Raw genomic sequence first — 19,588 nt, forward strand, 5'->3', positions numbered from 1 at the left:
ACAAGCACTCAGGTCACTCCAGAACAAGTACAAATATGACTCTGTCATTGTTGGTGTTGGTGTGAATGACCTGAGCTGTACCTCCCTGGACTACATGAAAAGAGACATGGAAGAGCTCTCTGATCATGTAGCCCATGCCGGTATTACCCTGACCAGCATCCTGCCCTCACCAAGAATGATACTACAGTATAAAGGAAAAGCTCTCAATTTCAACAGTTGGCTAAGTTTCTGGTGTCATTCAAAGGGGAAGAAGTGTCTGTCTGCCTGGGATGACATGCTCGACAAGCCACGCTGCTTCACTAGAGATGGCTTGCACCTGTTACCCTTAGGCTTTCGAATACTTGCCAAGGCTCTTGCCACCCCCATAGTGCCATTTTTAGGCAAGGCTCAAAAGACAAACCCACCGCCATAAATAGCACAAGTAACAAAAATCTGAGGGTAATGCTACTCAATGCCAGAAGTCTAAACCTCAAAATGCATGCACTCGAGGCACTCCTCAGTATGGAGAAAATAGATATATGTGCAGTAACAGAAACCTGGTTTAAGGCTTCAGAGAGCACCCCAGCACTACCAGGCTACAACTCATACCATACATTTTGGCCACAGAAACCAAACCAAAATACAAAAGGCGGGGGCGTATCCTTATTCATCAAGGATACCCACACCTCCAGGTTAGTGGCACAGCACGATGCTTCAGAGATCATCCACGTGCAACTAACAATGGGCAAAACGGCAATTCAAATTGTAGCTTGCTACAGATCACCCACCATGTCCCAGGACCCCCATTCCGCATTTCTGGAAACACTGGGAAACATAAAGGTCCTACCAAACACCCTAATATTGGATGATTTCAATTATGCAAACATTAACTGGGAGAACTACTCAAGTACTAACTCCCTTGCCCAACTTTTCCTGGAATTTATAAACTCAAATGCCCTGGTTCAACTGGTCAACACTCCCACGAGAGGTGACAACATATTGGACCTGGTCATCACCAACATGGGCGACCAGTGTTCCACACCAGAGGTCAACCCCTCTGTGGTTAGATCTGACCATAAATCACTTTGGATATCCATATTCCGCCACCACCCCCGGACAAGAAAGCCACCATGAAAAACTTTTCAAAAGCAAACTTCACATTACTTCAGACCAAGGTAGAAAGTTTCAAAGTCCCCATGCTGAAGGATAACACTGTCCAAGCTGCAAAATCCTTTAATGCATTCTATGGGCAGCTACAAGAATGCATGGATCATACCATCACAAGCAAAACCAAGACTCACTCCTCCAAGAAAAGGAAACCAATCTGGTGGACGCCTGCCATAAACAAGCTATACAATAGAAGGAGGAAACTAGTACAGAAAAGAATAAAATCCCAAGAAGGGAAGACATCCCTGATCAGTATCAGCAAGAAACTACAATCCCTCATAAAATCATCCAGTGAGAGCTTTGAAAGAAAAATTGCCAAGGACTCCAAAGATAACCACAAGGCATTCTTTAACTATGTCAAGAATCTAAGAGGCAATGCTCAGATCTGCTCGGAGTTAGTGCAGAATGGCACAAAATACACTGAACTGACCGATATCACCAACATCCTGGCAGACAGGTTCAGCACAAACTTCACCCCCTCTCACCCCCAAAAGGGCCCATAGCCATACCAGAAGAATGTAGAGTTCCTGAAATCACAGACACTCAGGTTAAAGCAGCCCTCTCCAAAGCTTTGAACTGTGATTTGTGCACATAGCTAATGATTTTCATTGGCTATGTTGAGCGGATCTATAGTTTGATTTGTGCACTTTGAGTATTTTGATTGGATGAGAATGATTTTCCTCATTTGATTATTTGTAGCTGATTGGTTGTTTCTGATTTTAAAAGTGTGTGTTACATTTTTATATTTTTATTGGTCTGAAGCGGTGTCTTACCACAAAAGCGCTCACCATATATATTTTATTATTTTTATTACACTTGTTATTTTATTATTTAAGCTGTGGTATGTCAAGTACATTTTGGAACTTTTAAACTTTGAGTATGGCCTGCATTTTCTGTTTTTTCACTCTGCCCATACAATCTGTAGACTACAAACTTGGTGAAAACAAAATTTATAGATTTGTATTACTTGCCGGCTCATATACACATCAGTGCAACCTCTTATAGAGTATAAAGTCACTCCCAGCCACAGAAAGGTAAACCTTTCTCTTAGTGTAATTTATAAAACTGTAAAAGATGGTTACTGCTCACCATTGAGAGCAATTTTACATCTTAAAAAGTAGCTAAGAAAATTGTATCTGCTTAAAATGAACACCTTTCAAAGCTGTTCATGAAGAGCATGTTTTCACCAAACTTGATCCTGCACTATGGAATAAAGTACCACTGAAAAAATAAGAAAGAAACAGGACTGCCCCAAGGCCTTCACCCAAGTAGAGTGAATGCTGTAATTAAATCAAAAGGTGCTTCAACAAAGTATTAGTTTAAGGGTGTGCACACTTATGCAACCACCTTATTGTATGTTTTTTATTTTTTATATTTTTTCCCCTAACAGATTTGTTTGTTTTTCAATTGAATTATACAGGTTATAAGTCACATTAAAGGTGGGAAAAGTTTTGAAATGATTTATTGTGGTCTCATTTTTTTATATCACAAAAATCTTGCATTTTAACAGGGGGTGTGTAAACTTTTTATATCCAATGTATATTTGGAAATAATATACATATTTATATTACATTCTCGTTTTACCACTACATTATTTTTTTTTCTTTTTTCACAAATTTTTGTTAACTCCTACATTTTTTCTATATACCTTTGCTTACAGTGTTCTATGTGTATTTTACTTTTATTTGTACTTTTGCCATTTACTTTTTCTCCTTCCTCATAGTCTGTGTTGTGGCTGGAAAATGGTTATGTGACTAGTCCACTCACCTGGTTATCAAATGTATGTATAAATAAATAAATAAAATCAATTGCATTTAAAAATCGTCATATTAGAATTGGAAAAAAGTGTTACCGTAGTATGAAATAAAGTAATCAGAGGCAAAATGTTGGCACTTGGCTTAGACAGTTTAGGAGCTGTTAACCAACTGTTTCCTGTGGTCCAGTGATATAAAGTTTGAATCCCTCAGCTTCTCTTGTCTGTGTAACTCTGAGCAAGTCACTTAACCAGGTACCACTCTCAGGATGAGTCTGAAAAAGGTCCATGGAGATCAGTGATCTACCCCCCTCAAAAAAAAAAAAAAACAATTTACAGAGCAAAATTATATATATATATATATATATATATATCTGTGTGTGTATATATATAGACATGTATGTATATATATATATATATATATATATATATATATATATATATATATATATATATATATATACACATATATATATATATATATATATATATATATATATACATATATATATATATAAGTGTGTGTATGCAAATTAAGAATAACATTATAAAACAGTTTTTGCATGTGATTTGTCTGGCTTCACTCGCATCATCCACCTTCATTTCTCACCATCCTCAGTGTACCCCCACACACACACACACACACACGCAAACACACAACTTTCTATTTAACAGAGAGCTCCAAACTTGATGAAAAAGTAAATTATTTTCTTGTTTAAGCAGTTACAGGCCTTACATTTCTTTGTACTCTGCTCACAGAGGTATGTCAAGCAAGTAGTGCATTTTGTGTTGCGTACTTTCAAAGGGGTAGAAAGACATAATTCTAAGTATTTCTAAGTGTACTGAGTGCATCATGTTAACATTTGTACTGTGGGATGCTTGCAGTCAGAAAGTCTGACACATCTGCCCACAGAAGACATGTGCATTTCGCTGTTAATTACCTCTGGTAAATTATTGGCTTTTGGGTTAGGCTTTAATGAGCTAGTATGTAACATTGATTGAGATTTTTTTTCATTGTCCAGTACATTTGTCATTTAGAAAGTAAAACTCATCTGGCATCCAACCTAACACTTAAGTGAAGAAAGCGAGAGATCGCTAAACTACTGCTGGAAGTAATGAATCACAGACAAAGTTTGTGTGTCTGTGCATATGTATGTATTTTTGGGTGTGTGTGTGTGTGTGTGTGTGTGTGTGTGTGTGTGTGTGTGTATATGTGTATATATATATATATATATATATATATATATATATATACATATATATATATATATATATATATATATAAAATGTGTGTGTATAAATCTCTCTCTATGTATATATATGTATATATATATATATATATATATATATATATATATATATATATATTTATATGTGTATTTTTGTTGTGGCTTGACATTGTTATATCATGTTAAATATGCAATATTCTTTGTCTAGAACTGCAGCCCGTGATATATTTTTGACTCTAACAACAGCTACTATTAATTTCTTTTCCTTTTCAGTCACATCAGTCAGAAGACTCAGTTTGAAAATCCAGTTCTTGAAGCTAAAAGAAAAAAACAACTGAGCCAAAAGAAAGGAAAAGGGATATCACAGCCAGGTATTGACATTACGGTTTCATTTAAATGTGGTTAAATATTCCTAGAGCGTGGCTATAGAGTCACCATTAAAAAGTTTGAAAAATGCATTTTGAAATCGAATTTTATCACATCTGGTTTTGTGGTCATTGGCTGAGGAACATTCTGTGACAGTAACATCAGCGGAGTACTTGTGGCAATGATAACTGATCAAACTGATGTCTGTTGGTTGCAGAAATTTTACTCTGCTTCCTTTATAATTTGATACTTTTATTGTTTGTACGTCTTGCAACCAGAGTGTACTTAGCTTTACTGCCATTTGTGCACTGCTACCTGTGTATATATCCTCTTGAGTGCCATTTTGCTGGTCAGGTCTACTTTATTACGCTGTTCCATTGGTTGTTTATCATATGCTGAGAGCCTTCTCTGGTGCAGAAAAATGTTTTCAGTTTGCCAGAGAAAAGAACTGAAATGTGTTTTTCTTCCAAAGTGCAGAAGGCCCTCAGACCTCTCAGTCCTCCTGATTCCCCCTTTTTTTTTTTTGTTAAACATTGTCTCACCGTCTTGCCCCTGACCCCGTCTCATGCTCAGTAAGAGCTGTTTCTGTTCTTCATCATTGTTTTTATGAGGAGACTTCCCTTTTGTTTATCATTTCATGATTTTATACTTTAGTGTCATATTTCTGATTCTCCTTTAAACTAATTAAGTCCCAGGCCATGAGTCTTTCGCCATAACTTAATCTACCATTTTCGTAGTTGTCTTCATCCAAAGGCTTTCAAACTTTAATGCATTTAAGGTAAGGCTTCAAGAACTGTAGATAAAAATACAAGTTAGAGCTTCTCAGCATTTTGCAAAATGGAACACTTTACTAGGACTGATGCTACCAGGAAGGTGTTACATGGAATTACTGATACTAGACACATTGACATAGATTTATTTGACAAAGATGTGCTAGATTTTACCTAATGCTAGTTTGCAAGACTTTTTGTGTTGGGATACTGAGAAGTTTTGAAGGCAAAGTTCACATGTTATTCAGCCTTCTTTTCTGACTCCTTGACTAAGTACTTAAAAGTTCATAGATGTGCAAGTACTAGATGGTATTTATCAGCCAGTGACTAACCAAGGAGGCAATTAGAGAGCTGTGCCATTTGCTGCCTTCTGTTACTGGAGGATGTCTTGTTATGTTGTTATGGAGAAGTGGTGGGTCCAGTAGCACTCTTATTTATTTATTTATTTATTTATTTTTGGGGTGTTGCTATGTGTGGGATGAATTATCCTTTGAGAAGATTTATTTGATCACAGACTGCCATGTTGACTAGCTATGCAGTAAGTGTAGAACAAGGAGCTATACCAGCAGTCAAACGAGATTTCTTTTCTAAAGTTCACTTTTCTATTGTATTTTAGTACATCTTTGGATGAAGTTTTCTATTGTATTTTAGTACATCTTTAGATGAAATTTTCTAAAGGAGCTGCAAAAAAAAAACGGTTTGTCACACGTTGAGGAATAGCTTATATCTTCGTACCTAACATGTTATCACTGGCAGCACTTACTGGCATTTTCTGCTTCAACTTCAAAGATTAAAATTGGCCATTTTAATCACCCTACCCCTTTGTATACAGTATTGAAGAGGAATGTTTTAAGTAATCCACAGAAGTCAGACAACACTGTGTAATCATGAAGCCAGTGAGAGAGTAAATTCCAGAGGTGGGAATAATGGTAAGCAAAGGAATGCATGCTAGATGTCTCAAGATGCACACGTGGAACCACCAACAGCCCTTGAGTGCCAAGCATATTGCACACTAGCATTAGTTAATATGAGGTATCAGTCAGTGACCTCACATTTGAGTTCTGCACCAACTGTAAATGTTCAGGTTCAGTATTTGAAAGTCTCAGATAAAGGACATTACAGTAATCCAGCTGTGAAGAGACCAAGTAACTAAAGATAAGCATTAGACAAAAATGCTTTGTCTTAGATATGTTTTGCAAATGGAAACTTGAAGATTTTCCAACAACTGACATTTGGTCCTGTAGTGGCTGTCTGATCCAAGATAGTACCAAGACTGCATGCCTTTTCAAAAACTCAAGCTTTTTCTTTTGTTGCAGAATATAATTTGGAAGTGAACAGACAGAGGAATCTTACACAGCAGCATGAGCTGTCATAGCTTCAGTTCAGTTTTGTAGGTGTTCAGTTTCTGACAATTGGTCTGCAGGCAAATGCACACTCCCTTTCATCCTGTGGCAAACAGGTAAATTTGAATATCGTCTGCATAGCTATGGTGTGCCAGTCCCCTGTTTCTAATAATGTCTCCTAACTGAACCATGTAAACTGTGAACAATAACTGTTATAAGACTGAACCCTGTGTAAGTCCACGGTCCAAAGGGTGTGTTGAAGATTTGTTCAGACATGAACAGACCCTTTTTAAAATGGCCTGAGAGATGTGGTGCAAACCAGTCGTAGACCATAAATAAAAAGCCACAGCAAGGTTTTAAATGTTCAGTCAGAGTGCTACAATCAGTAATATCAAATGCCACCAAGGCACTTGCGTATTATCGCAACCAGATTTTCGCGGTTGCAAATTTAGAATACTTCTGTACAAACAAGGCCACAAACCACTGTAAGGTGGTATTTAGGGTCTGGTTTTTATTTGTTGTTGACTAGCTTTGCATTACAGGGTCTGTGAAGGGGAAGACAAACATTTGAGGAAACCCACTTCCTGTTTTCAGAGTGCCTTACACACACACGCTTGAATTAGAATGCCTGCTGTTGTTCTGATGAATGAATTCTTTTGACTGTGTGGAAGGAAGTCTTCAGAGAAGGCAAAGGCAGACCCTGTATTGATGGTTTTGGTCACTTTTTTTTTTGGGGGGGGGGGTACTATTTGTAAAGACATCTTCAGGTCAAAATTAAAAAAAAAAAAAAAAAAAACTGCTAACAGCCACAAAGTACAGGAAGAAGTGCATTGTCCGGCAATAAGATGTTTTGGGAAGTGTTCTTACTACGTGTGTAATCATGAAAGTGATTTTGATTTTATCTGTATTTGTAAAGTATGGCCATGGGGACACTTTGTTAGTACCTTAACTGAAATTATTGACTGGAGTTTGTGTAACTCAGCACTTTACCTAACCTAAGAAAAGCAGCAATCCTTGCCCTTGACATATTTATAATCTCCTATTGTCACAGGGTGTATTTGGTGACTCGCTTTTCCAGTAGCTCACATCGTCTTGACAAATGCAGGCACTGCAAAGCGGAGCACCACTGTGTAGTTTCAGGAGCAAAGAGGTACAAACTCGCACCTTTTCTCCTCTTCATGGCTCATCCCCACATTGACAGAGTAATGTTTTCTTCGTCACAGTCCCCTTTATATATTAAGCAACCTGTTTCTGCACACACATACCAAATTATGGCAGTGCGGAAATCTGGTTGCGATAATATGTAAGTACCACCACCAAGATCCAAAAGGACCAAAACTGCTGGGTTGGTATTCCTGCATTGTATATACCAAGTTCTGTAGTGTTGCCATTGTATCACGATTTGTAATGTTCCATCATGACCTTTGATTGCTGTATTATAGACAGTGCTGAACTGCATAAGTCTCTGTCTGCCTACTTGAATACTGTAATCAATTATGGCTGAAAATGAGCCTCTGCCTAACAGCCCACTCATCTTTTAAATAAAAAACAAAATGAGTCCATGTGATTAGTGTGTGGTGCAGTCTCCTAGATGTCATCATCTTCCAGTTCCAGTTTGTACCTGTGGGCACTCCCTAGTCATTAGTTCATCTCTGGGCTCCTTTTCTGAAAATGCTTGATGGTGGGCTTTTTGATTTTGAAATCCAGCCATTACCTTATAGATACACTCTTCCAGCTTTAAAATATGTTTGCACAGGCTCATCACATGATCTTCCTGTCAGCTGCTATTGCCATTATATCTTGTGGAAAAATCCCAGTATCATTGGGCCCAGTATTAAAATTCCACTAAAACTCCACTACAGTTTGGGGGATGACATATAACTCTCATTGTTCCTTGTCAGTCAATTTTCTACTCCCTCTTAACATGCACCCTTGTTTTGGCTACCTTCTTAACATGTTCATGTGGCACTAAAGAAAAAAAAAATGTTAATGAAATTCAGATCAGTAATATCCCCTGGGTGCTGATGGTCTATTTCAGCCATAACATTGTCATGAGCCTGTTCCCTGGGTCAGTCTTTCAACCTTGACCTGAAGTTTGTATTATTCTGTTTCCAGGGGCTATTTTTGTTCATTGTGCCACACTGAAGAACCAAGAAGGGCTCCAGTCACCATTTTGCAAACTTATTTTGTAACTTGGGTCACTTTGTTCTATCATCAGTCATGCCCCGTGCAGAAGCATTCTGTCTGTTTAGTCAGTCACTTGCTTTGCCTATTTAGTTCACGCTAATCTAAAATCTTGCCCTAAATATCTTTGACTGTAGAGCAGAAGTTTTTAGTTAGTACATCAGTGTGAATGTTCAGGTCCGAGTAACTCTCTTCTCATGTATAGCACAGCAGCTTCAAATTAGTCATGTATTCTCATTGACAAAATAAAAAAAAAGTATCCTTGTAGTCCCACCCACCATGCTTCTTTCTGTTTCTGCTTTTTGCCTTTTCATTTCCCCAGTTACTTTATTTCTGTATTTTTTTGTACTTTCACGCTCTGTTTGTTCCCACATTTTTTGTGTTGGCATTTGTAACCATCATGCCCTGCATCATTTACAGATGTCTCAAAATCTTCCCATAGCCGTTAAGTGTTTTATTATTTCTTGTAGTTTTCCCAAAGATACTTCACTCACCCTGGTCATTCTAGCTTTATGCCTCCATTATCCCTTCCATCCTGAAACAGAATTCACAGTATAAATTAGTCATGACTTCTCAGAGCTTCTTCCATACTAGGAACTTTAATTTCTTCACAGTAAGGACCAACCAAAGCACCATTGTCTTCTTGTGTACATGAAAGCCTCAAACATTTGATTCTGTACATGTTGTCCTGCATCCCCCAGTGCATTTTATATGTAGTATATTAAAAGCCTCACCCACTATCCTGTTCTTTCTGGCCCACTTTTGTAATCTTTCTGCTGTCTGTATTTTAATTCCTAGAGTTATACACTCATTTCTTAGCTAAAATACAGTTGTCTTATTTCTCTGCAGCGTTACCTCATAGCTTCTTATCCACTACCTCCAGATCATCTAAAAACCAGCACTGTTTGACTGAATTTATCCTTCCAGGAGATCTGTTGCATAAATGCAAGCCCCAGAATTACAGAAAAAGTCTGAAAATACAGGAAAACAGTGAATGCTGAACATCGCTGTCCTCCAGAACTATTTCTGCGCAGAGGGGCAAGGCCTCATATACCCCCAAACTTGTATATATCAACTCTGAGATCAGCATGCCACAGAGAAAAGAGACTGTTCCAAGAAATTACAATCTCAAACTTAGTATATTCAAGTCTGCATATTCAGTCGTTCATTCTTGCTATTCTGTGACTGTTGCTAATAATTCCAGAATAGAGAACAATTATACCTACCCGTATTCTTTTGCTTATTTTTAGGAGAGATTTGGTTCTATTTACACAGATTGGGAGAAGTCTGGCCTGATTCTTGGGAAAGTTCTCCCTGTTTTGCATAGGGAAATACTGTATCATGCCCTTTCCTGTTGAGGGAGTCAGTGTTTTGCAATATTCTTTTCCAGTAGTGTAGAAGAGCAATAATAATATGATGGTGCAGAGTTAATGGATAGGATTACCAGATGCTGTATTAGAAAATATAGATGAAGTAATGGAACTGAGGATTTTTAGGTCTGAATTGCCATAGTCCAAATCTTCTAGATAGCTTAGATGAGGAGGTAGCAATAAACATAGAGGATGCCAGTGCATGTAAACTCATTTTGGTTACAAATAAAATAAGATGTGAAAGGAATAGGGTGCGTAAAGACTATGCCTTTCCCATGAATTTCTGGCTTGCCACATCAGAAATAACTTGCTGTGTCATGTTGGACCAAAAGCAGCCATTCCTCAAGACACCCTAATGTATTGTTTTGTGGAGTTCCTCCTTTCTCAGATGTTGTGTGATGATGGAGTAGGCATATGCAAGCTGGGGGTGTGGGGGATGCAAGAGAGATTCCCTCCCTAGAAAAAAAAATTTCTATGTTTGTCATACGAGTATAGGTAATTGTGCAATTTCAACAAGTTATAATTGCCAGCGTGGTGATTTGGCTATCAGCTGTCAAGCTTACACAGTGTAGCCTTTCTGCATAGATGGCATAGAACTTATATCAGAGAGAACAATCATTTGCCAAGGAGAAATTATTTAGATTGCATTATATCAGAGGTACAGTCCTCCTATTGACAGGTGCAATATTTGGTGGAGCATTTTGGAGCTAGCAGAGTATAAAACTGAATAAATAAGAACATTCATAAATTTGGGAATGGAATGGATTTATGACACTCTTTGTGAAATGAAACATTCCATGAATCTGATAGAAATCAAAGAGAAAGCAAGACTCGTACACCATAGAATGTCACTGAATTTACATAAATTGTTAATGAGATGTAGGAAAGTAAACTCATACTGTATATGAAGAATGACATGGTTTTGCAATGCATTATACATAAACTAAAACTTCTTTGAAGCTTCTGAAGGGCTGTAATAAATTAAGAACATTTTGGTTTTATGCACAGCAGATTGGTCAGGATTGGTTCTGCTAAATGCAATATCTGGAATGCTGAGACATTTTACTTAATGTGATGTATGCAGATAGTGGTATGACATAATTCAACAGCTAAAATATTTGTGGGGGGAGTAAGGGTATAGAAAATGAATATTTACAAAAATATCTAAAACGTGGGTGAAAATAATTTTTTTTGGACAGCCTTAGCATTACAGAAAGGGAAGGAAACAAAATCAGTATTGTGGAATCAGAAGACAGATGAGAATAGTAGGTAGAGTTTTATTCAGTCAAAACTGCTGTGAGATAATTAAAGGGTGAGAAATGAGGAAATTAACTAAGCAACAGCTGCAGTGTTTTACAGACATAGGAATAAACTGCTGAAGGTAAAAAAGCACTTGAATGGAATGGAGAGAGAGAGACTGGATACTGAGCATAGTAACGCATTTCAGCTCATTGTTATCAAAACGAGTAACAAAAAAGATAGCTAAAAGTAAAAAATCATCATCAAACAAGTTGGAAAGTGAGAGATTTGGTCATTAAATTCACATAGCATGAAAACTGCTGTTATGAGAACAGCAGCTATTAAAAGATCATGGAGTGATGATTGTGTAGGTTCAAGATATTGGATTTCTGTCAGAAAAAAATTGAAAAGTTAGTGGAAGTAGGATTTTTCCCCTTTTGGTCATTTGGAGGCAGGGTCTGCCAGAGTATCAGTTTTTATCACCAGGGTGGAATTTTAAGCTTAAGGGGTAATGCTAATAATCAAATGATTGTCAACCTAATTTGGAGACAAAAGGAATAATTAAAAATAATTTCAACAGCTAAAGTGTGTCTTTTATTCTTGGGTCAGATAAATTTTTTATCTGCAATCTGTTACTACATACATGATTATTCTGAGCAGGAGATTTTCATTTTGTATTATAAAGGAATGCAAGGGGCAATGAGAAGGAGTCAAGACAGAATGTGAGAATAATGCGAAAAAAGCTCAGCTGTGTTGTTAAGATACTAGCGAAGGCTGGTAACTTCAATCTGGAGAGTACTGCAGGAAGCAGCAGAATGGTTGGGGCTAAGTGAAATAGGTTGCAGCTTACTATAGCAGGCCGTCTCTCATCAGACAACTGAGGTCAGTCACTTACATCCAGAGGCAGCCTCAGTAACTACTCATTCTAGGCACTTTATTAACAATATGCAAATGTGATCAAATAAAAAAACAATAAAAAAGCAATAAATCAAGGTAAGCTGTTTCTGCTTGTTATACACAGCACACACTAGCTTTGCCAGTTCAGATCAAAGACAGTTTAATTGTGATCATATGATTGCAAGTGTTAGTCAGTCTCATCCGCAGACTGCTTCTGTACCCACCAATTAGAGGAACTTTATTGACTGTGTGCACCACAGATGTCAGATTGTAATCAAATGAATAAATACATTAATGATGACAACAATAATATATTCCAGATCATTGTCAGAGACATACAGTGCAATGCTTTGCAGTCCCTACACACACACACACACACACACACACACACACACACACACACACACACACATAAACACACACACATTAGATAATATGATTGTGTTATCCTCAGATGTGTAATTATGATCACATGATTAAAATAATCATCATTTTAGTATGTTTTATGTTGTTGTAGTCGTATACATAGACTGCAATCCATTGCACTCCCCTGCCCAGGATGCTAGCTCAGTGAAGAGCTTTTGGTGTGATACTATGCCAAATGTTTTGGACATGTTAAGAAAAATGGAAGAGACTAACTGGCCATTGTTCTTGAGCTGATTTATCATATTGGTAAAACTTAATGCAGTAGTGGTACTGTGTTTGCGTCTAAATCCATCTTAAGTGCTTGGGAGCATGTTATTACTTACTAGATATTCAAGGAGTTGCAAATGGATACATTTTTCAAGGATTTTAGCTATAGTTGGGAGTATAGCAGTTGGTCTATAGTTAGTAAGTTTAGTTGAAGGGCCACCTTTGTGAAGGGGAACGGTATAGGGTATTTTCCATAGCTTGGCGGTATAATGTTCAGAGATGGATCTATTTATTAGTAAAGTGATGGGGTAAGCGATGGCATCTGCTGCTAATCTGAGGAATTCATTTGGAAGCTGGTCAGTGGCAAGGACAGTGGGTTTTAATCTGAGAAGGAGCTTTTTAACAGTACTGGTTTGCACAGGCCTGATATCGGAGGAATTCGTATTGGGTGTGGATTTAGGAATATTGAATGATGAGCTGCTATTTTTTTTTTACAAATGATAGTACTGAGTCTATGAAATGTTGGTTGAATTGAGTAGCTATGCTATCTGATGTGTTTATAGAGTTGGGAGATAGAGTAGCTGCTTGACCTGGATTAAGGGTTTGTTGTATGGATTTCCAAAATTTTGGAGGGTTGTTTTGATGAGTTTGCTGGATTTTAGTGTAATAGGCTTTCTTGTTATCTAGGATTTGCTTTTTGGTTTTATTTATTGTATTGTATTTATTTGTTGTATTTGATTAGTGAGGGTTGGTTTCTGTTGGTGTGATAGTCAGCCCAAGCACTATCTCTCTCTTTGAGGAGTTGTTTGGTCTCTTTTTTGGAGCCATAAGACATGTTTCACTTGGCAATGAACCTTTCTAAGAGGTGCTAGTGTGTTAAGTATATTTAGAAAAATATTGTTCAAGTAATCTACTGCTAAGTCAAGCTGAAGGTGTTTTATAGGGGTCCAGTTGCTATGACATAGAAGGAAGTTAAAGGTAGCAGTGGAGAAATTATTTTTATTGTGGATGAACTGGAATACAGTATGAGTTTGAGGGTTTGAATTGTGTCTAGTTAGGTAAGTGGGATTGTGATAACTTAGAGAATTGTGGAGACGGCAAGTGCTATAAGGTAGTGAGGGTCTTCTTGTTAGTATCCAGTCAAGTAGTGACTGTTTACTGAGTTTATCTATTCTAGTGGGTGATTGAGCCAGTTGGGAGAAACCATCTATGTTAATGAAATTAGATAGATTGTCTGAGGAGCAGGTGAACCAATGTAGATTAACATCCTCCAGAATAATAGTTTCCTGTTTAAAGGTGTTGGCAGAGAAATTAAGTAGGTTTCAATGATGGTGGTGGTGTTACCTGGGGGACTATAGGTTGCTATTAGAATAATGTGTTTTTTGGTGTTTAGCTGAAGGTGGGTGATTGATGCTTCTGATTTGGTTGGGTCTGGATTTTCATACGTTAGTTGTTCTAATTTGAGTTTGTTGTTATAATCTATGGCTATATCTCCTCCACCCCTGTGTATTCTGTCGTGTGAGTATATTGTAGTCTTGGGTTGTTATTTCGGTGTCATTAATATGTGGTTTGAGCCATGTTTCTGTTATAATCATTATAACAGGTTGGTATAGATTAACGGCTGCTTGCAATTCCTTTATTTAGTAAACTTCTAAGGTTTATGTTTAAGATTATTAGGTCTGATTTGTTATGAATTGAGATGGAAGAGTTCATATACTTAGTGTTATCAAGGGGAAATGTTTGTTGTGATGGAGGGCCTGGGTTGGGGTGAATATCCCCACATTGCTTAATGTGATGTGCATTAGAGGGAAATAGGTGTATAAGATGGTGAGCAGTCTAATTAATTTATGGTGTAGGATGGATTGCTCTTTTAGTCTGGTGAATTTATGTGGGTGTAAATCAGAGTTGAAGTTATTAAAGAGCTGTGGAGATATATGAAAATAAAAGATCTTGCTCTGGCAGGTAGAGGTTGGGTTTGTTGGGGAGTACTTTTAGGCATAGTAGGAAGTAAAAAGGTAGACTGTTGTCAGAAATGTTAAAAGTAATAAATTGTCGTGGGACATTTTATGTGCAGGTAGTGCATATACATGGTTTATTATTAACAGAATTGGGTATAACTAATTTTGACACTCCCCTAGTAGGGAGCAAATCTTGATTGGTTATAAGAAGTAATAGGTTGTTGTGAGATGTGGCAGACTGATGATTGGTTAGTAAGGTAAATTGTGATTGGTTGAGGGGGAGGGGTGTATGGCTTGGATAAGTATAAATATAGGAGTAGTGGGGGGTGGGTGGGAATTGGTGGTAGGGTAGTGGAGTGAGCTTGAGCATAGCAAGAATTAACGGAGCATGATGAACCACGAGGCCAATCAGTTCATAACAGAAAAAAAACAATCAGGTACTGAAATAGGTTCAGAGCAAAGCAGTAATCTACAAGACCTATTAAAATGTATTTTAATAGAGAACTTGCTATATTGTACACTATTACAGAAAAAAACTTTGCTTCAGTGTTTGTCAGAGAGAGTAAAAGAGAGTGAAACAAGCTGATAGGGGGTCTGAGTAGTGTGCATGCCATTAACAGTATTAACACAACAATAAATAACTGGTTAAGTCCATTACTGCCGCTTAAGAATGTACACTGCATATGTCTTCTGGTAACTGCTGCTTCTGTTTTGATTATTAGTGTTTACAGTTGCTGGCCTCATCAATGGACGGTGTCCAGAAAGGTTGAGATGGCAGGAGAAAACTTCTGTTTGTGAAGTAAATAAGGGAGCTCTGATGAGAAGAAAAAACCCAACAAAATAGTTGAGCGAGGAAAACAAAGGAGAAGCTAGGAAGAGACCACAAGAAGATACAAAATGTGGTTAATAGACACTATAAGAATAGAGCAGAATACAGGATTGTGCCAGTTGACAAATAAGGACATACAAGAGTATACAGTATAGACTGTTGACAGATAAGGAGAAAAGACAAATAGAGAAAAAAAGAAAGAAGATTGATAGGTATGTGGTCAATTAGAACCACTTATACAAGCAAACACAAAGTAATATACAGAACCAAGAGTGCTATTCAGCTAAACATATTGACTAACATAACCATAACAACACAAAAGACACCAGGCAAAAAAGGCAAGCGCAGAGTGATTGTTACTAAGCAGCTTGCTGAATAACACAAGAGAAAGAAACATTAAACCCTGTATACAGTACTATGCAGTACAACATAGCGTCAGTTACCCAACAGTGACTAAAATACATTAATTTATACAAAATTGTACATTACTATCAAAAATAATAGAACAGTCCTGAAATAAAATACTGATTTGTACGGCATGCACACTACTGCTGGAAAACACTGAGGCTATCTGCAGTCTAACTGTAACCACATAAAAATGGCGCCTGAGTTAGCAGGGGACTAAGTAACCTCTGATTGGGTATCCATTAGGGGAGGGGCCAATCAAACCATGAAGCCAACCAGTTCATGACAGAAAAAAAGCACTCGGGTACTGAAATAGGTTCAGGGCAAAGCAGTAATCTATAAGAAAACCTATTAAAATGTATTTTAATAGAGAACTTACTATATTGTACACTATTACAGAAAAAAAACTTTGCTTGAGTGTCTGTCAGAGAGTGTAAAAGTGAGTGAAACAAGCTGGTAGAGGTCTGAGTAGTGTGCATGCCACTAACAGTATTAACACAGCAACAAATAAGTGGGTAAGTCCGTTACTGAACCTTAAGAATGTGCACTGCAGATGTCTTATGGTAGCTGCTGCTTCTGTTTTGATTATTAGTCTTTACAATTGCTGGACCCACGAGGGGAGGGTGTCCAGAAAGGTTGAGAGGGCAGGAGAAATCCTCTCTTCGTGAAGTAGATAAAGGAGACTGCAGGTGTCTTGCTGTAGCTGTTGCTTCTGTTTTGATTATTAGTCTTTACAGTTGCTGGACCCATGAGGGGAGGGTGTCCAGAAAAGTTGAGGAGGCAGGAGAAAACATCTCTTCGTGAAGTAGATAAGGGAGCGAATTGCTGAAAATAATAGAACAGTCCTGAAATAAAATGATTTGTGTGGCATGCACACTACTTTCAGAAAATGCCAAGGCTATCTGCAGTCTAACTCATAAGTATTTTTACAAAAGTCTATCCAAGTATTTCTACAAAAGTCGGGGGACAATTCGGGGAAGGGGTTGCAATGCTTTGTTGTATTTTTTTCTTCATTCATTTGATCACATAGTGACATATGTGAGGTGTATTCAGTTTAGAAAGTAACTGTAATTGCTGGAAAATTTGTGTCTGTGTATATGTGTTTATTAAACATCTGTGTGTATGTTTCTATGTAGATCTTTGTATGTATGTTGGTTTCGGTGGATGTTGTGTGTCTCTATCTCTTCATATGCATCTGTGATTGTGTCTGTGTTGACATTAAGTATTTTTATGTAATTTTTATTTTAGATGCAAGATGCTGAAGGCATGAGAACTAAAGGAGGTGGTGTATCAGTATTCATTAAAGATAAATACACCTCTAGATTGGTTAAACAGCAGGATTCCCTTGAATTATTTCAGGTGCAATTGACTGTGTAGGTAAGTTGCCTCCAGATTATTGCCAGCTGTAGGGCCCCCTCCATGAATCAGGACAGTCACTCAGCCTACTTGAATCTACTTGAGTCAGTCAAGATGCAACCAAATACTCTGGCTTTAGGTGATTTTAATTACCTGTCCATAGACTGGGTAAGTTGTACATGTTCTAACTCACTTGCCCAAAGGTTTCTGGACCTCATTAACTCCAGTGCCCTGGATCAGCTGGTTGACACACCCACAAGGGGCTCAAACATCCTGGACCTGGTGCTGATCAACATGGGAGACCACTAAACCACCCCAGTATGTGGCCATCCCTGGTGAGGTCTGGCCACAAATCAGTCTCTCTAAAGTAACTATAACACAAGACCCCACCCCCCTGCCTTAGCAACAACTAGACTAAAAAACATCTCCAAGACCAATTACAACCTATTAAATGATGGCATAAATAGCTTCATAGCCCCTCCCCCCACTAATGGAACAGACATCTATGCTGAGTTATACACCAGTGTTTTATACAAGGACCTGTACAATTGAATTGACTCTGCTGTACCTGATAGAACCAAAGCAAGATCTTCAAGGAAAAACAAACCTGCTTGGTGGACAACTGCCTTTCATAGGCTGTACAGTAGGAGAAAGAAATTGCTTACTAAGAGTAGGAAGGAATGTTCTCAAAACTGGATGCACTCCCTCCTCAATTTAAACAAACAAAACTCCTAGTGAAGTCCTCCAAAGCTAACTACGAATCCAAATTAGCTTCCCTAACTAAGGATAACCACAAGGTGTTCTTTAGTTACACCTGTAACCTCAAAGGTGAGGCCCAGATTTGCACTGAACTCCTAGTTATTGGTACTACATATATAGAAGTGGATAAAATAAACCTGCTTGGCTGACAGGTTCAGTGAAAATCTCACTCCCCTGTCCCCACCACATATATCCAAAGCATCCCTAAAACCTGTCCTCTACCTAGTATCTCTGAGGAGCAGGTCTTAAATGCCCAATCTAGGTCCAAAAACACAGCCTCTATGGGACCAGACAACATCCCGGGCTGTGTTCTACATGGGTTGAAACAGGAATTAGCATCACCATTGGGCACATTTTTCAGTAACAGCCTAAGCACTGACTTCATCCCCGTGGAATGGAAAACAGCTACCATCATCTGCCTGCACAAAAGGGATGCATCCACAGACCCAGGGAACTATAGACCCATTAGCCTGACCAGCCTCATCTGCAAGGCCATGGAACGAATCATCATGGACCTTATTAACAAAGAAATAGGAACTCTCCGAATGCTCAACCCCACCCTGTTTGGCTTTGTCAGGGGGAGACATGCCTGTTAAATTTGGTGGACTTGTTTGAGACAGTCACCAAAGCCCTAAACAAGGGCAGATCTGTACATATGACCTACCTAGACTTAGCCAAGGCCTTTGACACAATCCCCCACTCAGGCATCATTGATAAACTCACCTAGCTGGGTATCAACCCATATATTGTCAACTGGGTTGCAAACTGGCTGACTGATATAACTCATACAGTCAAAATAGGGGACTCAACCTCCTCCAGCAGATGCGTAACCAGTGTTGTTCCACGGGGATCGGTTCTGGGACCCCTACTGTTCATAGTTTTCTTCTCCAAAGTACAGGCTAAAACTAAAGGACTGTGGTTGACAAAATTTGCTGATGACTGCAAACTGGGATCAATCATTGAAACCCCTAGTGATGTCAACATCTTGCAAGAAGGTCTTATGCAGACTAATGACTGGTGCCAAAGTCATGGACTTAAATGTAATGCAGAAAAATGCATTATCATCCCCTTTGGCAAGGGTGATGCTCCTGCAAATTACCACATCAGTAGCAATACCCTAAGCACACAGTCAATGGTGAGAGATCTCGGCACACAGGTTGACAGCAACCTTAACTTCGATCACCATGTCTCCACAGTTGTAAGAAAGGCATTTTGTATTGATCATCTCATAGTAAGGGCATTGCCTCCAGAAAAAAAAAAAGGTTACAACCCCCCTGTACTTTTCCCTCATCAGGCCAATAATAGAGTACAATGCACTCTTTGGTATGATCCTTTCCAAACACCTGCAGCA

The 19,588-nt window shown here is 38.2% G+C and overlaps 1 protein-coding gene across 2 annotated transcripts in view; it reads left to right on the forward strand.

The window, feature by feature from the left end:
* MAGI3 (membrane associated guanylate kinase, WW and PDZ domain containing 3) overlaps positions 1-19,588 on the forward strand; it is a 2,524,824-nt gene that overhangs the window by 1,542,592 nt on the left and 962,644 nt on the right. For both annotated transcript variants that reach the window (XM_044076986.1, XM_044076987.1), the window contains exon 9: positions 4,402-4,499. In XM_044076986.1, the coding sequence (XP_043932921.1) occupies positions 4,402-4,499 (98 nt within the window). The remainder of the gene's footprint in view (positions 1-4,401; positions 4,500-19,588) is intronic.

Source organism: Protopterus annectens, chromosome 7.part0 (genome assembly GCF_019279795.1).
Source record: "Protopterus annectens isolate FY-2018-M chromosome 7.part0, PAN1.0, whole genome shotgun sequence".
Lineage (NCBI taxonomy): Eukaryota > Metazoa > Chordata > Ceratodontiformes > Protopteridae > Protopterus > Protopterus annectens.